Source organism: Danio rerio, chromosome 5, assembly GCF_049306965.1.
Source record: "Danio rerio strain Tuebingen ecotype United States chromosome 5, GRCz12tu, whole genome shotgun sequence".
Classification (NCBI taxonomy): Eukaryota; Metazoa; Chordata; class Actinopteri; order Cypriniformes; family Danionidae; genus Danio; species Danio rerio.
In genome coordinates, this window is record NC_133180.1 from 8811580 (window position 1) to 8831402 (window position 19823).

The following is a 19823-nucleotide window of genomic DNA, read 5'->3' on the forward strand; positions in this document are numbered from 1 at the left end:
TAATGCACTGTGAATGAACAAGAGCTAACAATGAATAACTTTATTTAACTATTTATAAAACTAACATTAGAAACAAGTCATGATATCAGTCAAAAAAGATTCACGAAACAGCTCCAAATGTAATTCATGAGGAAAGTTTTAAATGAGGGTCTGAGGCTGTTTACACAACTGATTTCACAATGTCACAAAAACCTGAACAGTGTGTAAATGTTTTTGGTCACGACTCATGTCTAATTATAAATGGACAAGGAACCATGCTTTCCTGTTTTTATGGTCACTTAGACACCACTTGGAAGTGAAAATCCAGCCTATAAATAGAGTTAAAACATAGTTATATGTCAAATAAAGTAGTACATATATTATTTAATAATAATAATAATAATAATAATAATAATAATAATAATAATACAACATTTAAGTTACTGATGACCTTTGACCAAATATTAAATAAATACGTTGGCATTTAGATTTATTTATTATTATTTTAACTGAAAATTTGTAAAAATAACAAAAAGCGATGTAGTTCTTTCAGGCATGTTTATATTTTCTTGTAGACAACATAATACCAATAGCAACTTCAGAATAATATGCAGGGAATAGTCCAGATTTATATTCACAATATATATATATATATATATATATATATATATATATATATATATATATATATATATATATATATATATATATATATATATATATATTATATGACCTTGTGCTATATTCTTGAAATAAATGCTTTAAATTTGAAAGAAATTTTAAAAACATGCTGTATAATAAAACATACAACTAGATAAAAATATTTTAATACTATGATTATTATTACTATTATTGTAAATTTAAATTCTATTTGAAAATTTCCCAAGTGATTTTTAACAGAGCAAGGACATTGATACGCAGTATTTACTACTAGGTTATTCTTTTGCGGAAAGTCTTATTTAGTTTGTCTGTAAGGGAAAAATATACAGTGTGTATGTATATATATATGTTTGTTTTTTTATTTATTTATTTTTATCCTTTAATTCCAATTTATTTAGCGTTTATATGACAGTTTGATGGCATAATCGTGTATATAAAAAAGAAACTCAAACACAAAGAGTCTCAAAAACCCTTTTAAAAGAGACCTTCCACTATTTATTTACAGCAGAAAACAGCAGAAACCGTTGCTTAAAAACACGTCACTTTAGAGCTAGTATTTGAATGATTCTTTAGCGTAATGTCTAAAGTGATGACAAAACAGGAGATTTTGTTGACATTTTCAGATTATAATGTTGAACAACATGAAATGCCATCAGTCTGCAGAAATTTCCCTGCATTTTTCTGTTGCAATCGGGATTTCAGAATAATTAACTCTGAAAAGCCAGAGCAAAGCAAACACTACCAGATTACTGTTGTATAAATACAGCACTACAACATACAAGAGAGAGACCAACTTAAAATGTCACTTAGCTGTTTTATAATAATTTGATTAGCTGTAATTTTAAATAAGAAAAGCTGAGTTTTTCTCCTTTAAGGACTTATTATGCGGTCTCTGTCGCCATCTTGTCACCAACTGTGTTTGCTCAGCTCAGTATTACAGGTTGATGGAGCAAATGCGCTGAATCTCCGAAATTATACAATTTAAAAATAGGCACTGTACTTATAAATAAACTGCATTGTTGCAAACTAAACAACTTCATTTTCGCCAACAAAAGCCTCAAAACTGCATTATGTTGTCCAACAGCAGCAATATTTGTCAAAGTGCACTGAGTTTATAGTGCTGTCACTCTATGTGGGTGGAGTAATACAGAAGGGTGAAGAGACCGTAAGAGTGTATATATATATATATATATATATATATATATATATATATATATATATATATATATATATATATATATATATATATATATATCAGAGGTTGCGTTAGACTTTGTCATTGTCCGTCTTTTTGACGGAGAGGTTTGTAAAATTTCTGTCATAACCTATTATTGATGGTTACTTAATTTGCAGACTTTCTAATTGCTTTTTTCATTCATATTTTAATAATAAACTTGCACAACATATAGGCTAAATTATTCATTTATTTCTTTGACAAATAAACAAAAACTGTGCGTACTGGTGCAGAGGCAGTTGTCATTAAATTCTGTGTCTAGGAAACATTTCTTCACTTTAAGCTGAATTCTATAGTATTTTGAAAAATATCAAGTAAAATGTTATCTACTGTCATCACGGCAAAGATAAAATAAATCAGTTATTAGAAATTAATTATTAAAACTATTATGTTTAGAAATTTGCTGAAAAAACAGCAATTGGGAATCCTCTAAAAAGTCATTTAAATGTATTATAATAATTGCATCTTCTGCAACTCCGCATAAAAATTTAAATTACAGAGCGTTTGTCAGGACATAACAATGTTTGTCATGGTTTCATAACCAGTGTAACCAGTGTAACCAACAACACCATATATGAGAACCAAAAATTCAAAAGTGTCTGTTTGTTTACTCACAAACTGAGAACTTTCCCACCCTAAATCACTCACCACATGATAATGGCCACCAGCCTCATGATGGCCTCGTTCAGACAGTCAAAGAAATCCCTCAGTGGCTGGCCCTGTTCCTTCATGTTCCCGATGATCAGGCCAAAACACATGGAGAAAACCACCAGTCCCAGAGCATTTATCCCGTTTACAGTCCCCAGCACCGGGATCACCTCCTCCCGTTTGAGCTCCTGCGTGCCGTTATTCAGACTGAACACTGTGTCGTTCACCAGGACTTTGACTGTGACCACTCTCTTGCCATATTGCGTCTTAAACTGGAGAAAGAAGATAAACACTTACTCGCTTTCGTTCACTCATTCATTCATTCATTTTATTCCCGGCTTAGTCCCTTAATTAATCTGGGGTCGCTACAGTGGAATGAACCACCAACTATTCCAGCACATGTTTTACGCAGCGGATGCCCTTCCAGCAGTTTCTCTGGAAAACATCCATATAGAGGTCCGCGGGACCCGACCAGATTTCTTGCAGCGCGGGAATACATTTTCAGATAAAGCATGGGAGCAGTCGGTAACTGGTGTAATTTGAACGGTAGCGGGTGATCTAACAATATCGCTCCCGACCCCCGAGTGAGCACGCGTATTTATGTGTGTAAATGAGAGAGCGTGATACAGCGTTTAGCTTGTTTGTTGCTGTCTATGTGTGTGTGTATGAGTATGTGTGTGAATGAGAGAGAGTGTCATGCTGTGTGTCGCTTGCTTGGTGCTGTGTGTCTATGTAATTGTATGTTTAAACAGGCAGCTTGTTATAGGCTGTCTTGACTCTGTATCATGTAGCTGGGTGGTTTTTGGTTTTGTTGCTCCTCTGTTAGCAAACACATCAACACCCCATCGCGTCGGGTAGAAATCGGGCCGGACAGCGGGACAACAAATGCTGAATATAAGTGGGAACGGTCGGGTTCGGACTAAAACCTGGCGGGAGCAGGATTAAAAATGTAGTCCCGCGCTGATCTCTATAGCTCGAACCAGTGACCTTCTTGCTATGAGGCGACAGCACTACCTACTGTGCCACCGCATCGCCTGCTTTTGTTCATTATCATATAATTTTTTTTTTAATGTTTGTTTTTTTTGGTAGTAGTATTCGATTTATGAAGTTGTTAAGAAGCATGCATGATTGTGTGTTTTTAACTGTTTGTAAGTGATTTGTGTTTTTACTCACTGTAAAAAAAATCTGTTAATAAACAGTTTCTGTATTTTGTGATACACAAGGGTTTTTCTGTTTATTTACGGTTGTGAATTGCATTATGGGATGTTGATCTCTGTTCTGTCGACTTTTGATGTTGAAAATTCAACTCTACAGTTTAACAAAGGGACTTTTATTGACGTTGCAACCCAAGCTCATTCTGAAAACGTAGCCCCGCGGACGTTTCTGGAGACCGCGATTTACGTGGCCGGAGGTACGTATGGCTGCATTTCGTTTTTTCAAGCGAACGCTATGTGGCGGTGTGACGCCGCTCCTCTTCACGCTCGCCAGCTGACGGCTCACCTCCTCCATGTGGAGGGCTTTCCTGCCGCAACCAGTTTGTCCGGTTAGCTCGTCGTGTTACGTCAGCGGAGCGGTGCAATAGTATCTGGATGCAGCCTTTATGATGCAAGCTGAGATTGCATCACTCAGCAATGCAATGTCAGACACGATGCACTCAATGGAGAGAGTGACGTCACTGTGACAGGTAGGGTTAGGGGTGGGGTTAGTTAAGCGTATTTAAAAGCATTGGATGCAGCTCAGATTGTACTGCACCAGGTCTGCATCCAGACCCCTCTCGAGCGGAGGCCCGGAGGAAGAGGAGCCGGCCGAGTTCGAGTCCGGGGATAAGCGGTTCCAGAAATCAGGTAAGACAAAAAAACTGAATTTGTAAATCGTTACTTGGGTTTAGGAAAGAAGGAAGAGGAGGAGGGTGGCTAGGTCAGTCGATTTGCCGGCAGCCCAGTCAATCGTTTAGTCAATGAGCCTGGGTTAGACAATTTAGTAGTTTGAAGTAATGTATACGAAATAATATTTAGAGAAATAAGTCTGTAAAATAACAGAAAATGTCCTGGCATTTTATTACCAGGTTTTTGTAGTGTAATACAGTGGCCAATCCAATACAAGAACTCATTAATTATTTGTGTTTATTTATTATCTCAGTCTAAGCGATCTTTTATTTTGAAAAATGACCGTATTCTCTCAGTTATATTTCGCCTCACAGCAACAAGGTTGCTGGTTTGAGGCTCGACTGGGTCATTTGACATTTCTGTGAGGAGTTTGCGTGTTCTCCCCATGTTGGCGTGTGTTTCCTACAGGTAGAAGAATTGGATGAACTAAATTGGCCATAGTGTTTGAGTGTGTCTGTGAATGTGAGAGTGTATGGTTATTTCCCAATACTGGGTTATGGCTGTATAGGCATCCGCTGCAAAAAACATATGCTCATTCCGCTGTGGCGACCCCTGATGAATAAGGGACTAAAGGAAAGTGAATGAATAAATATTCTATTTATGAAGTTTTTATGAAGCATGCTGTACTGTGTTTTTTTAATGTTGTGTGTACGTGATTTGTGTCTGTGTTGTGTCATGATGATATTCATTCTTGTATATGAAAAACATTACCTGTTGTGTACAAGCTTGCACCAGATTTGGTGGAAACATGTTTCTGTTAAAAACATAGCAAAAAACAATATTAGGTTCAATTAAACAAGATAAATGATTCATTTAGTACTGTTTTCGCAAAGTAAACATGAAAAAGAATACTGTATATTGTCTGATGAACACTTACTTGATTGAAGATACTTTAGTTTACTTGATTATCCATGCAGCATTTGAAGAAAATTATTTTAAAATGTAAATGTCAAGTATGATCCGTCAGGTATTTGAGGATGATTTGTTTGCTCATCTTTCAATCATCATTGTATTGCATTAACTTAAAAGGATAAATCATGCAAAAATTAGTTTAAAGTGGTGGTCCGCAGTGTATTTTTAAGGCTTGGTTGTGTTATTGATGCAAAGCAATGTGTGCTCATGCTTCACTTGTAGAAAATTATGTTATTTTTTCATTTATCTCACTTTGAATATATACCGTTACTCAGCTAACATGAAAACGCTGTCATATTTCCTAGTTCCTCTAAAAGGCCTGCTCTCAAGAGGCTCTGATTGGTGAGCTAACATAATGTGCTGTGATTCGCAGATTGGCTCCATGTCACAAGGAAGCGTCACTTGTCTTCAAGCACACACTTTTTACGCTGTGTACAGTCAGTTTAAACAGTCAGTCAGAGAAGCTGTTAGCTGTACCAGTTTGCCCTTGAATCTGACAGAAAGTAAAAAGCACACAGTTGAACCTCACACCTGCTTTTTAAAATAACCTCTGACAAGTGTCTTTCACGTACATTTGAACTCAGAATTATTAAACCCCCTTTTAATGTTTTTTTTTTTTTAAATATTTCCCAAATGATGTTTAACAGAGCAAGGGAATTTTCACAGTATGTCTGATTATATTTTTCCTTTTGGAAAAAAATTCTTATTTGTTTTACTTCAGCTATAATAAAAGCAGTTTTAATTTTTTAAAAGCCATTTTAAGGTCATAATTATTACCCCTTTAAGCTATTTTTTCCTGATGGTCAAAAGAACAAACCATCGTTATACAATTACTTGCCTAATTACCCTACCCTGCCTTGTTAACCTAATTAACCTAGTTAAGCCTTTAAATGTCACTTTAAGCTGTATAGACAACCCAAGCTCATTTTGGAAACGTAGCCCCGCGGATGTTTCTGGAGACCGCGATTTACGTGGCCGAACGTACGTAAAGGCCACGTTTGGTTTTTTTCGAGTGAAGGCTGCGGGGCGGTGTGGCGCTGCTCCGCCCCTCCTCTTCGCGCTCGCCGGCCGACGGCTCGCCTCCGAGTGGAGGGCTATCCCGATGCAATCAGTTTGTCTGCTTAGCTCACAGCGTTGCGTCGGCGGAGCGGAGGCCCCGGAGGAGGAGCCGGAGCTGGCCGCGGTGGACGACGACCGGGATCAAGTCCGGGGAACAGCAGGTTCCGGAAATCAGGTAAGACGAAAAAACGGAATCCGAAAAATAAGAGCGAGAACGCAGCGGGATCCGAAAACGTGGTCGAAATCGAAGACGAGGGCTTTTGGTTTTTCTTTTTCCGATCCGGCGGCTTTTCAAGCGAGAACGGCGCGGGCGCGAACGCCGCGGATCCACGAAAACAAAAAACGCACGAATATGTACCTCCCGGGACGTAAATCGCGGTCCGCAGAAACGTCCGCGAGGCTACTTTATTTGAGCTGTAGAAAGCAGGGAAAGAGTTTGCATAAAGAGACACGCACGCGCTGGTGAAGATTGTGGGTTTGACTGATAAATATAAATTTGTAGCTAAATTATTAACAGGGCTAAACAATTGTTTACATTCTTGTTTACATCCTCACTACAACATGGGCCCAATCCCAATTCTACCCCTTAGACCTTCCCCTTACCTATACCCCTTGTTTTGCGCCCGCGCAAGCCAAGGGGTAGGGGTGTCCCAATTCTCTAGCTTGAAGGCGTAGGGCTAAGGGGAAGGTGGGAATAGGCCTTTGAACAAAGATTTTTCAGGACCACACTTGAAACCAAGGGGTAAAAAAAATTACCAGAATACACCTGCCACAAAGGCAGTATTGCTGAGCCCGGAAGTAAGGAAATCGACAAATTTGTATTTTTTGTCATTATTACTAATTTTTATGCCAGCAAACATGTGTTTTAACATTTTTATAACCGCGTTCGTGTTTTACCGTCATGCTTAAAAAAACACACCAAAAAAACAGTGTTTGCTATAATGTTAATGCTGTTTTTGTGTGTTTACATTGATGAATATGGCCACTGTGTAAATACACAGTACAGATACAATCTTATTGCCACATTAGATCATTATGATAGCATACTATATGCCTTCAGTGATTTCCTGAAGATAAATACCAATAAAAAACACAAATGGAATAACTACAGCAGTCGCTATCGTCTGAACTCATATGAAGCATCAGATCACGAGGACATATGATGATGTGTGGAGGTGCTGTAGTGCTGTCCCAATTCTTAGGTGTAAATTTTGAAGCCCTTCCCCTTAACCCTCGGTTGTAAGGGCCAAAGGGAAGGGGAAGGGGTACAAAAATAGAATTGGGCCTAAGTGTTAATGCTAGAAACTGTGCATGTAATTGATAAATTATTACAAATATAAATACAGGTTGTGGCTTACAATCCAAAACTTATTCGGTTGGAGGAGTTTTTTAGCCAAATCCTGCAATGAACTGAGAGGGATTCTGGAAGTTATCCTTTGTCAAATGCTAGAGCTATATATATTTATAATCTTCTGAAACATAATTAAATTTAGATTGTAAGAATTTCTGTCTTTGTGTCGTTTCATTTGGAAGCCAAAATACAGAAACAGAATGACCTCTGTGGAAATAGCAGCATTTGGACACCATTTTAGCTTTCTCTGCTGTAACATTACAGCGCCTCTGGCCACACCTCTTCACTGCGCAGAGTGTAAGCGCAAAGTGAATGCACGTAACCAGAAACACTTGTGATGTCATTTACCCGGATGTATTTTTTTATAGTCCCCAAACTTCGTTTGCTGTTGGCTTTGCTAAGCTAACTCTGTAAAAGCCAAGGTCTCCCTTTGCATTGAACTTTAATCGTCTTACATGCAGAGATGTTGTTTATGTTCACACAGCTACACTACACATCAACTAAAGTTTAAAATATGATATCGAGTGGACCACCCCTTTAAAATGTATTTACTTTTAAAAATTATTTAATTTAATTAAGACTTTTTTTTCATATGTCAGGCTTTTTTTTATATTTCTTTTTATTGAGATTTAGCAAAAATGTGATGACAATATAACACATCCCAATCATTGTTGCATCTGTTTTCAATTTAAAACAAAAAGAAAAAAGAGAGGATAAATAGGAAATGAAAAAGGAAATGACATTCCACAACCATATGTTTACCAGTTTGGTTTCTGTTGCATTAAAGAAATTTTGGGGGTTCTTCTTCTTTGAGTAAATGTTCATGCGTGAGTCGCGTGCAGGGCCGGCGCATCCATGCCAATAGAGAGGGCGGCGTCCCCGACACTATCCTCACCACCCGCGCCCTCAGTTATATCCGCATCTAGGGCGGCAGAATAGAGAGGGCGGCGTCCGCAACACTACCCTCACCACCCGCGCACTCAATTATATCCACGTCTAGGGCGGCAGAATAGAGAGGGCGGCGTCCCCGACACTACCCTCACCACCCGTACCCTTAGCTATATCCGTGTCTAGGGTGGCAGAATAGAGAGAGCAGCATCCCCGACACTACCCTCACCACCCGCAACCCTCAGTTATATCCGCGTCTAGGGTGGCAGAATAGAGAGAGCGGCGTCCCTGACACTAAACTCACCACCCGCGCCCTCAGTTTTATTGGCGTCTAGGGCAGCACAATACAGAGGGCGGCGTCCCCGAAACTACCCTCGCCAGCCGCGTCCTCAATTATATCCGCGTCTTGGGCAGCAGAATAGCGAGGGCGGCTTTCCCGACACTACCCTCGCCACCCGCGCACTCAATTATATCTGCGTCTAGGGTGGCAGAATAGAAAGAGCGGCGTCCCCGACACTACCCTCACCACCTGCACCCTCAGTTATATCCGTGTCTAGGGCGGCAGAATAGAAAGAGCGGCATCCCCGACACTACCCTCACCACCTGCACCCTTAGTTATATCTGCATCTAGGGCGGCAGAATAGAAAGAGCGGCGTTCCCGACACTACCCTCGCCACCCGCGCCCTCAGTTATATCCGTGTCTTGGGCGGCAGAATAGCGAGGGCGGCTTCCCCGACACTACCCTCGCCACCCGCACCCTTAGTTATATCCGCGTCTAGGGTGGCAGAATAGAGAGAGCGGCAACCCCGACACTACCCCCACCACCCGTGCCCTCAGTTATATCCGCGTCTAGGTCGGCAGAATAGAGAGGGCGGCGTCCCCGACACTACCCTCGCCACTCGCACCCTCAGTTATATCCGCGTCTAGGGCGGCAGAATAGAGAGAGCGGCGTCCCTGACACTAAACTCGCCACCCGTGCCCTCAGTTTTATCGGCGTCTAGGGCAGCAGAATACAGAGGGCGGCGTCCCCGAAACTACCCTCGCCACCCGCGCCCTCAGTTATATCCGTGTCTTGGGCGGCAGAATAGAGAGAGCGGCATCCCCGATACTACCCTCACCACCCACACCCTCAGTTATATCCGCGTCTGGGGCGGCAGAATAGAGAGAGCGGCATCCCCGATACTACCCTCACCACCCACACCCTCAGTTATATCCGCGTCTGGGGCGGCAGAATAGAGAGAGCGGCGTCCCTGACACTACCCTCGCCACCCGCGCCCTCAGTTATATTCGCGTCTAGGGCGGCAGAATAGAGAGGGCGGCGTCCCCGACACTACCCTCACCACCCGCACCCTCAGTTACAGTATATCCGCGTCTAGGGTGGCAGAATAGAGAGAGCGGCGTCCCAGACACTATCATCACCACCCGCGCCCTCAGTTATATCCGCGTCTAGGGCGGCAGAATAGAGAGTGGCGTCCCCGACACTACCCTCAGGGCGTGACCGTCCTTTGCCTAAAGCGGCAGTTCAGCTTGCTCCGGCCCTGGTCTCGTGTGTCCAATGCGGCATCTTGTATAAACAATCTCATCATGTCTTGACTTAAAAAATAAATGAGATTTTCTTCCAATTTCTGGCTAAATTTCAAAACGTTTATTTTCTGGGCACTGATCCCATTCTGTTTTCATTTAAATTAGGAGTTAAATCATACCTGATGAGATCGAGGAAGGCGTCTGCTGGACTGACTTGTTCGATTTTCTCGTGTTTGGTGAATTCGTCTTTGGAGCCTTTTCCTGGGTGGATGATGAGCACCATGACGATGCCGATAAAGACGGCGATGATGGTGGTGGTGGTGTAGTAAACCACAGCTCTCACTCCCATCTTCCCTGAAGCTCGACTGTCCAGAGCTGCCATTCCTACACACAGGTGACATTACACTGCATCATTAGTTTCTCTGTGTATTTCTATCATTTTTGCACTGCAACAGCAGCTTATACTGGACGTACAGTGCTCAGCCACAAATGACTACAACTACTTTTGGAAAATGTTTATTTTTTGTGGTGCATTTAAACAAAAGAGTGCGTAGCGCTGTCGCCTTACAGGTGGCTGGTTCGAGCCGCGGCTTGGACAGTTGGCATTTCTGTGTGGAGTTTGCATGTTCTCCTTGTGTTGGTGTGGGTTTCTCTGGGTGCTCCGGTTTCCCCCACAGTCCAAACACATGCACTATAGGTGAATTGGGTAAGCTAAATTGTCCGTAGTATATGTGTGTTAATGAGTGTGTATGGGGATTTCCCAATAGTGGGTTGCAGCTGGAAGGGCATCTGCTGTGTAAAATATTAATAATAATAATAATAATAATAATAATAATAATAATAATAATAATAACAACAACAACAACAACAACAACAATAATAATAATAATAATAATAACAATAATAATAATAACAATAATAATAATAACAATAATAACAACAACAATAATAATAATAATAGTAATAATAATAATAATAATAATAATAATAATAATAATAATAACAATAATAATAATAACAATAATAACAACAACAACAACAATAATAATAATACTAATAATAATAATAATAATAATAATAATAATAATAATAATAATACATTTTATTCAAAGGCACCTGCCTGGCAACTCAAGGACACCGTACAATAAAACAAGAGCAATAAAACAAGAAGAGAAATAATAAAAATATACACAACAATAGTGCATATAATTAGTTAAGTATTGAAAGCCATCTTAAATAAGTGGGTTTTGAGTCTTGATTTGAATAATGTGAGGGAGTCAATGTTTCTGATGGCAGGTAGTAGTGAGTTTCAAAGCCAGGGAGCAGAGCAACTGAATGCTCTATTGCCCACAGACGATAGACGATCAGAAGAAACAGACAAGTGGAGGGAGGAAGAAGATCGCAGGGTGCGAGAAGGAACAGAAAAGTGGATGAGGGCAGACAAATATGGAGGGGCCAGATTGTGGATGGCTTTGAAAATACTAAATATCTTCAGGGAATGTGATTTTTTATTTAATACTCCATAAAAGAATACTTGCCATAAAAGAAAGATCTATAATTTTGACCCATCAATGTGTTTTGTCTATAACATAAGTTTTGTGCTCCAGGATCAAATTATAACATAAAATGATGTTGAAAAAACACGGCATCATCATTATTGTGGAAGAACTGCAGCTATTTTAGCAAATCAGGATGTAATATCACTCTATAAGGATTTTTTCAAGATTTCAAGATCAGATTTGATTCCACCAAGATTAAAACATTTGAAAATTTCTGACTTTGCTGCTGTTTTAAACCAGTTATTAAGATCCTAAAAACATAGAGTCTGTTAAATTCAGTGTTCAAAGTTCAAACTTTTGTTATGCACATATCGGGATATAGCATAAAAATGCTCTATGGCAGTGGTCTCCAAACTTGTTCCTGGAGGGCCGGTGTCCTGCAGATTTTAGCTCCAACCCTAATCAAACCCACCTGAACAAGCTAATCAAGGTCGTACTAGGGCTGTTTCTCAATTCCAAGAACGCAGAGAATGGACTTCTTGTGGACTTCTTGTTCTTGTGGAGACCGGTCTTGCCAGGTGTCCTCGGAAGAACGAACTCAGGAGACTGCGAGGGCAGAGAACGCGTCCTTTAAGAAATGAGATGCTGCGTTCTTCCTGATGGTCACATGACCTTCACGCTTTTTAAATGGTAAATTATTTAAACAGTGCAGCATTCATACAACTATTTATTGTTTTTCCCCTTTTCAAAATATATACTCTGCATAAAAACTGCATAATACAGATTTTAATACGAATTTCAGCAAACAAACACCCTTAAAGTGTTTATTCCTTTATTAAGATGTTCATGGTTTTGTTTACTATCACAGTTTCATTTAGGAAAACTCCTGAGGTAAATAAATGATATCTCTGAACTTTAATAATAAATCTAAATGAAATGCTGCGCTTCCCACCTCCAGTCGCAATGACTTCTGGGACTTTAAGAGCACGTGTTCGGTGCTCAAGTCTGCATCGGTGCGTCCTCTATCAAGATCACATCCGGGAAGTTTCACGCGTCCTCCGTTCTTGCGGTCTTGAGTATTGGAACTGAACTTAGGCAGCTGATGATGACGTTGCAGGAGAACACGAGGACGCAAGACCGCTGAAGAACCTAGGTATACTTGAAACATTCAGGCAGGTGTGTTGAGGCAAGTTTGAGCTAAAACCTGCCGGGACACCGGCCCTCACGGACCGAGATTGGTGACGCCTGCTCTATGGACTGACTTAAAAAATGGACATAAAAATAATAATGCATGTGCTTTTGTAATGTTTTACTTTGGTTACAATGCTTAAAAGTGTTTAAAAACTTTATTACAACCAAAAAATACGATGTTGTAAAAAAGTTTTATGTTTGCTGGACACACACACACACACCACAATAATGCTCATACATAGTTCTATACAATGGCTGTTCAGTCCTATAGAGAGACATGTGCAAACGGTCAGTGACCTTCAGGAAATTTACTGCCTTACTGCTATACAATCTATTGTAGATGATGACAAATGTAGAGACTATTTTACTTTCTTTCTTTCATTCTTTCTTTCTTTCTTTCTTTCTTTCTTTCTAGTAACAATAGCTTAGTCTTAACTTATGCACAAAGTTGAATAATGCATAAAACAGTTGAGAATAAAGCGCCGTTTCCTTTCCATGTGTTTAAGAGGATAAAACCGTGACTTCTTGGGAAACTAATGTGATAAATTAGTAATAAAAATAAAAGTCCCTCCAGGCTGTTGTAGCTCTTTATTCTCTGTAATAAATGCGTCGTGTCTCATGGAGAGCAGCAGACGCCACATGCAGCGAGAATTATGTTTGGGAACACAATCAGTTCTGGAAGGTAATAATGCAAAACCATCTGGATGATGGGCTGTCACTCAGATCTGGACTTTTGTTTGAGATGATGTGATTTAGGGTGACACAGTGGCTCAGTGGGTAGCACTGTTGCCTCACAGCAAGAAGGTCGCTGGTTTGAGCCTCGGCTGGGCCAGTTGGCATTTCTGTGTGGAGTTTGCATGTTCTCCCCATGTTGGGGTGAGTTTCCTCCGGGTGCTCTGGTTTCCCTCACAATCCAAACACATGTGCTATAGGTGATTTGGGTATCCACTGCTTAAAACATATGCTGGAACAATTGGTGGTTCATTACGCTGTGGTGACCCCTGTTTAATAAAGGAACTAAGCCGAAAACAAAATGAATGAATGTTTCTAAAACATGAAAACAGTACCAAAATCCAACCAGGCCAAAGGTGTGTGTTTGTGTGTGAGGGAATGTGTGTGTGCGTATGTGTTTTTGTGTGAGGGCTTGTGCGTGTGCGTATATATGTGTGTGTGTTTGTGTGTTTGTGTGTGTGTGTGTGTGTGTGTGTGTGTGTGTGTGTGTGTGTGTGTGTGTGTGTGTGTGTGTGTGTGTGTGTGTGTGTGTGTGTGTGTGAGCTCATAAAACCCCTGAGTGTCCGACACAGTGGCCTGGGAACCTTCAGCTCAGGTCATGTTCTGTTCCTGCTGCTCTCATTAGTTCTGGACTCTCTGGTAACAATGACTTCCCCTGCAAGAGTCTTATAAAAGTCTTATTCTCCTATACGGCAAAGTAATTACCTCACACACACACAGAGACACACAGAGAGAGTCTTCAAAGATGAATTGTGTGTGACCCTCACAAAGACATTCTCGTCTAATGAGAGCACACACTCTTCGTGGACATCAGTGAACGTACTGATTTTTGCTGATAAAATAAATCCGTCTGTTGTGTCAAGAGGCTGTTTGACTAAATATTTAAGGCACTGTACTTTTTGGTTGAATCAAATTTTTTTATAGAGTCATTTGGACATTGATTCATTTGAACTGAATCCACTGAACTGATTTGAACTCTGAGACACTTAAAAAATTCTTGCTGCCTTGATTTGTTTTAGTTGAATCAACTTACATCAGCCAAACTGACTAAAATATTATTAAAATATTGACTAAATTTATTACTTTTCCAACTAAACAATGTATTAAAAATTTCTGCAAAAAAATCTATAAAAACACAGTAAAAATTCTTGCTGCCTTGATTTTTTTTTAGTTGAATAAACTTACATCAGTTAAAATGACTAAATTGAAGTCAGAATTATTAGCCCCTTTTGATTTTTTTTTAATTTATTTAATATTTCCCAAATTATGTTTAACAGAGCAAGGAAATTTTTACAGTATGTTTGATAATATTTTTACTTCTGGAGAAAGTCTTATTTGTTTTAATTTGGCTAGAATAAAAGCAGTTTTTAATTTTTTTAAAAACTATTTTCCGACAAAATTACATTCAGGTATTAAATCAAGCATAAGGACAATGATAAAGCATGTGTTTACAAAATACATTGTAACAAATTATTAATTTCAATGTAAGAACAAAACATTTAGAGTCACTTTATATAAAGTGAACCCGTGTTGCTTACTAGACTTTTATATTATGACTGTAAAATCCATCAAAGTTTATTGCATGAAAACTAAGAAGAGGAAAAGATAATAGATTTTTTAATAATTAAAAAAGAAAACACATAATTGTTCCTTTGAGTTTGGGCTGTAACATGTCAGAACACATTATTAAACAGTTAAGAATAAAGGCTACAGATCAGCTCGCATTCTTCAGATAAGGCAAAGGTCTAGTTTTTCCAGTCAATTTTCCCTCAGGTTATAATGCAATGACTCTTATTCTCTGTCACTCATAAACACACTGTACATAGTAACACTTTACATGCATAATTGAAATGTACATTAGAGTTATGCAACACTGGGGCCTTGTTTTGACTTTTGTGGAATGATCTGACCTAATGACAGGCTGTTATGCACCACGTGTGTGTGCATGTGTGTGTGTTTTAAGCGGTTGATCTGAATGTGCCTCTGCTGTGTCATTGATGTTCAGCCTTGTGACTGTGTAAGTGAGTGCAGGAGAGAAACAAACAGCATCTGAAAACATCTTTAAACAGCTGCTATTATATCCATGACAATAAGTCAAAATGAAATCAAAACAGACTCGGCGTTCCTAATACACTGGTCCTATTGTAAAGCAGTTGTTCTCAAAGTGGGGGTTGGGACCCCCCGAGGGGTCGCGGGACAATGGATGGGGGGTCTCCTGGTGATTTCCAAAAATCTATTTATTTTTATTAAACCCAAGTTGATTATAGTTATACTATATAGTTACTATAGTAGCGTATAGTTACTAGTTCTATTGGACTGCAACCCCTGGGGTAAATACATTACATCAAAGACACAGCAGTAGCGTCAGATGCAGCAGATTGATTTTATAATACCAGGTTAAACTTTCTGGCACATTTACAGCACTGACTGAAAATTAAACAAAGAATAGACTTCGGCCTGTTGGTGTGTGCGCGCCATTGCATGCAAGATTTCTATATTTATAACCACCTCAGAGGATATTGGGGATCGCGATTTACTGCCATTGTCATTTTAGGGGTCGCGGGCTGAAAAGTTTGGGAACCCCTGTTGTAAAGGACATTTCAGAGAAAAACAGAAATATTTGTCTTGATCATTTTTTATCGAGATGCACTTATCTTTTATTATCAGACTGAAGTCATGAAAATGTTTGACTTTTTAACACAGACAGACCCCATTCTGGTATTCGACATGTATTTTTTCTAAAATTAAAAGCATTAAAATGTAAACTCATTAAAAGAACATTATCTGAAATTAAATAAAACACACATATATTTTCTATTAATCTATTTTCTAAAAATATAGTTTTAAAAAAGGTATATATTTTATAATTTGTATTTAAAATAATTTAATATAGGTGAGACGGTGGCTTAGTGCTTAGCAGCACCGTCGCCTCACAGTAAAAAGGTTGCTGGTTTGAGTCCTGGCTGGGTAGGTTGGCATTTCTGTGTGGAGTTTGCATGTTCTTCTTGTGTTAGCGTGGGTTTCCTCCGGGTGCTCCAGTCCAAAGACATGTGCTATTGGTGAATTTAATCAATTAACTTGGCTGTAGTGTATGAATGCGAGAATGTATCGTTATTTCCCAGTGTTGGGTTGCAGCTGGAAGGGCATCGGTTGTGTAAAACATATGCTGGATAAGTTGGCGGTTCATTCCGCTGTGGCGACCCCTGATAAATAAAGAGACTAAGCTGTAGAAAAATGAATGAATGAATGAGTAATGTAATATATGCATCCTCTGAGTGTCATTTACTTAGTTCAGAGAGTGTTTGGTCCCTCTTTATTAATAAATATGGACAAACAGGTTGGTAATAAGTAAAATCCGCTGTTTGTGGAGTTATTGATCGAGCTGATGTTCTTCTGAGATTTTGAGAGATTCAATGTATTATAGTTCAGCTGATTTCTTCTAAGTCAGTTGTAGTTGTGTGCTTCTTTTCAGTGTGTCTGCTTATTAACAGCAGGTGTTCATCATCAGTACTCAATCATCACCTAATTAATCCTTTCATTATCTCATTAACTTGAGTAATTTTAATTCAATTTAGAGAGGGACCAAATACTAGACTCTTGCTTAGGATTTTGCTGTTTAAACTACAGTTTTTCTTAGTGGCTTTGGTGCATTTCTCACAACATTATTTACATTTGCACAACAGTTACTGCATTTCTCAAAACAATTAGTCATTTGTGCACATCATAGTAGCAGTTTCTCATTCCTTACAGCAAATGTCTTCATTACATTACTGGAGTCATTACATACACAGATGTTGAACTAGTTGTCAAAATATGTCAAACTAATTTTATTTTTAAAAAAAATTGTAATCTTTATTTTTTCTGAAAATGTCTTCTAAATTAAACAATTTCATGACTGATTTACAGACCTGTGTATTTTGTAGATTCAGTTTTTAACATGTACTGCAATATTGTACAGTTGTGCACAGCTCTAACAAAGGAAGTGTATGCTTGTTGTAAATAAGTGTTTAATCCTGTGCACAATGCTGTGAATAAATTGGAATTGTAAAGAGCAAATGCAGTAAAACCGTGAAACATACATATTCAGTGTCTTGTACTCATATACCTCACTAAATGCAGTGATGTCTAACTTTGCTGGAGTTTTCAAATGGATGTGCAAATAGTCTATAGTGCTGTCTTAAGCATTTTCAGGAAGTGCCACTAAAACCTGACAGTTTTGCATTGGAAAACATTTACAGAGTAAACTGTCATAATGAAAACATGACAAAGCCATTTGACCATCTTGTTCATAAACAATGGTGTCAGGACTTTTCATCTTGAGGACACTGATACTTTCATTGACATCAATACTTGCTTTTGAGGAATAACCTATCCATTTTGAGCAAAGCAACTAGGTTTTGCGGTTTGTACTAATTGTTTTGAGAAATGCATTAACTGTTGTGCAAATGTAAATGTAAATGAGAAATGCACTAAAGCCACTGAGAAAACTGTAAAATAATTATACCTTAAGCAAAGGAACTACAATTAAAAGCAAATGATTAGCTCCCTGTAAAATTTTAAACCTAAAATTGTAATTGATTAAACGTTTAATTTTTAAAAAAAATTCCTAGTGATGTTTAACAGAGAAAGACAATTCTAACAGCGTTTACTCATATTTTATTTATTTAATAATTTTCTTTTTGGCTTAGTCCCTTTATTAATCTGGGGTCGCCACAGTGGAACAAACCACCAGCTGCAACCCATCTCTGGGAAACATCCACACACACATTCACACACACACACCGGACAATTTAGCCTACCCAATTCACCTGAACCGCATGTTTTTGGACTGTGGGGGAAACCAGAGCACCTGGAGGAATATCACATGAACGCAGGGAGAACATGCAAACTCCAGTGCCAACTGTGCCAACCAAGACTCGAACCAGCAACCTTCTTGCTGTGAGGCGACAGCACTACATACTGCGCCACTGCGTCACCTCATATTTACTATTTCTTCTAATTTGGCTGGAATATATATTTATATATTTTTGTTATAAAAATAAATAAATTAAGGTGTATAATATTTTTTTCAATTATTAATCACTTAAAAAAAGTATTATAGTCTTCAATTGGCAACAAAACAAATCACTGTTATTTAATAACAAAACCTAATTACAGTTTTTCTTGATTGCTTTGATGCAGTTGTCAACTGAAACTCCACCTTTTCAAAACAGTAAACACACAGGCCTAAACAGCGGCACTCATGGTCAAAATGACACATTTTGCTTGCAAAAGGCACATATCATGTCAAAACATTTAACATATGCAACAAAAGCTAGTTTTACCTTCAAACAACACAACTTGCAAACAAGTATATGAGCTCTTTCAATTAATCATTACACAATGCACAACAAAATACAAAATACAGAACTCAAAATGCACCACCATTGCTTGCCATTGTAGCTTATAGCCAATGGCATTTGTTGTCTCTACTTGGGCTGTCAAATTTGCCTTTTTGCAAAGAAATAAAATAATAAAATACTGTAAATATTAGAGAAAACACATGTAAACTAATATACAGTCAAAACTATTGAGAGTATAGGCCATATTGACCTCCTCCATCAATGCTTTCACCGTTTATATAAGGTTTGCAGAATGATAGCTAATTGAAGATTTGTGTGAAGGAGTGTCAAACCGGTGCTTCAGTGATTTCATACTGATGTTGGTAGTTTTTAATAGTTAGGAATAGATGGATTCTGTTTGGTTACCAAAACTAAAACAATGGAGTTTGGACTGCTTGAATGACATCTGTGTTAACTGTTTGGAAAAATGGTGGGGAAAATGTGTCTACCCAATGAGAAAGGGTTTACACATTTGCAAGACCGGTCCTCTGCTCTGCTGGGATAGTGATAATGAAAATGAAGAGGAACCTTGTTTCTTTAACCAGGTCAAAGCAAACTAGAAAAACTGTAATAGTACTTTAAGCTAAATACTAGTATCTTTTAAAATAACTTTTAAAAATAATCAGTAATGTCGTCATGACAAAGACAAAAAATAGCTATTAGAAATGAGTTATTAAAACTATTATGTTTAAAAATGTGTCTCTGTTAAACAGAACTTGCAAGATATCTGATACATTAATAAAAAGAATAAACATTTCATAGTAGGGATAATAATTATTTCTTCACATTAATATAAACATATCTTTAAAAAGCCAGATCTAATACACATGACGGAAACTCAGCAGGTGAAGTCAGAATTAATTTAACGTCAATTTATTA

General features: G+C 38.5%; 1 protein-coding gene across 6 annotated transcripts in view; it reads right to left on the reverse strand.

Moving 5' to 3' along the window:
- Positions 1-19823, reverse strand: part of slc1a3a (solute carrier family 1 member 3a) — a 54086-nt gene that overhangs the window by 16910 nt on the left and 17353 nt on the right. For 2 of the 6 annotated variants that reach the window (XM_009301170.4, NM_212640.1), the window contains 3 exon segments: positions 10321-10525; positions 5119-5161; positions 2522-2793 (listed from right to left, as the gene is read on the reverse strand). In XM_009301170.4, coding sequence (XP_009299445.2) covers positions 2522-2793; positions 5119-5161; positions 10321-10525 — 520 coding nt within the window. 6 annotated transcript variants of the gene reach the window in all.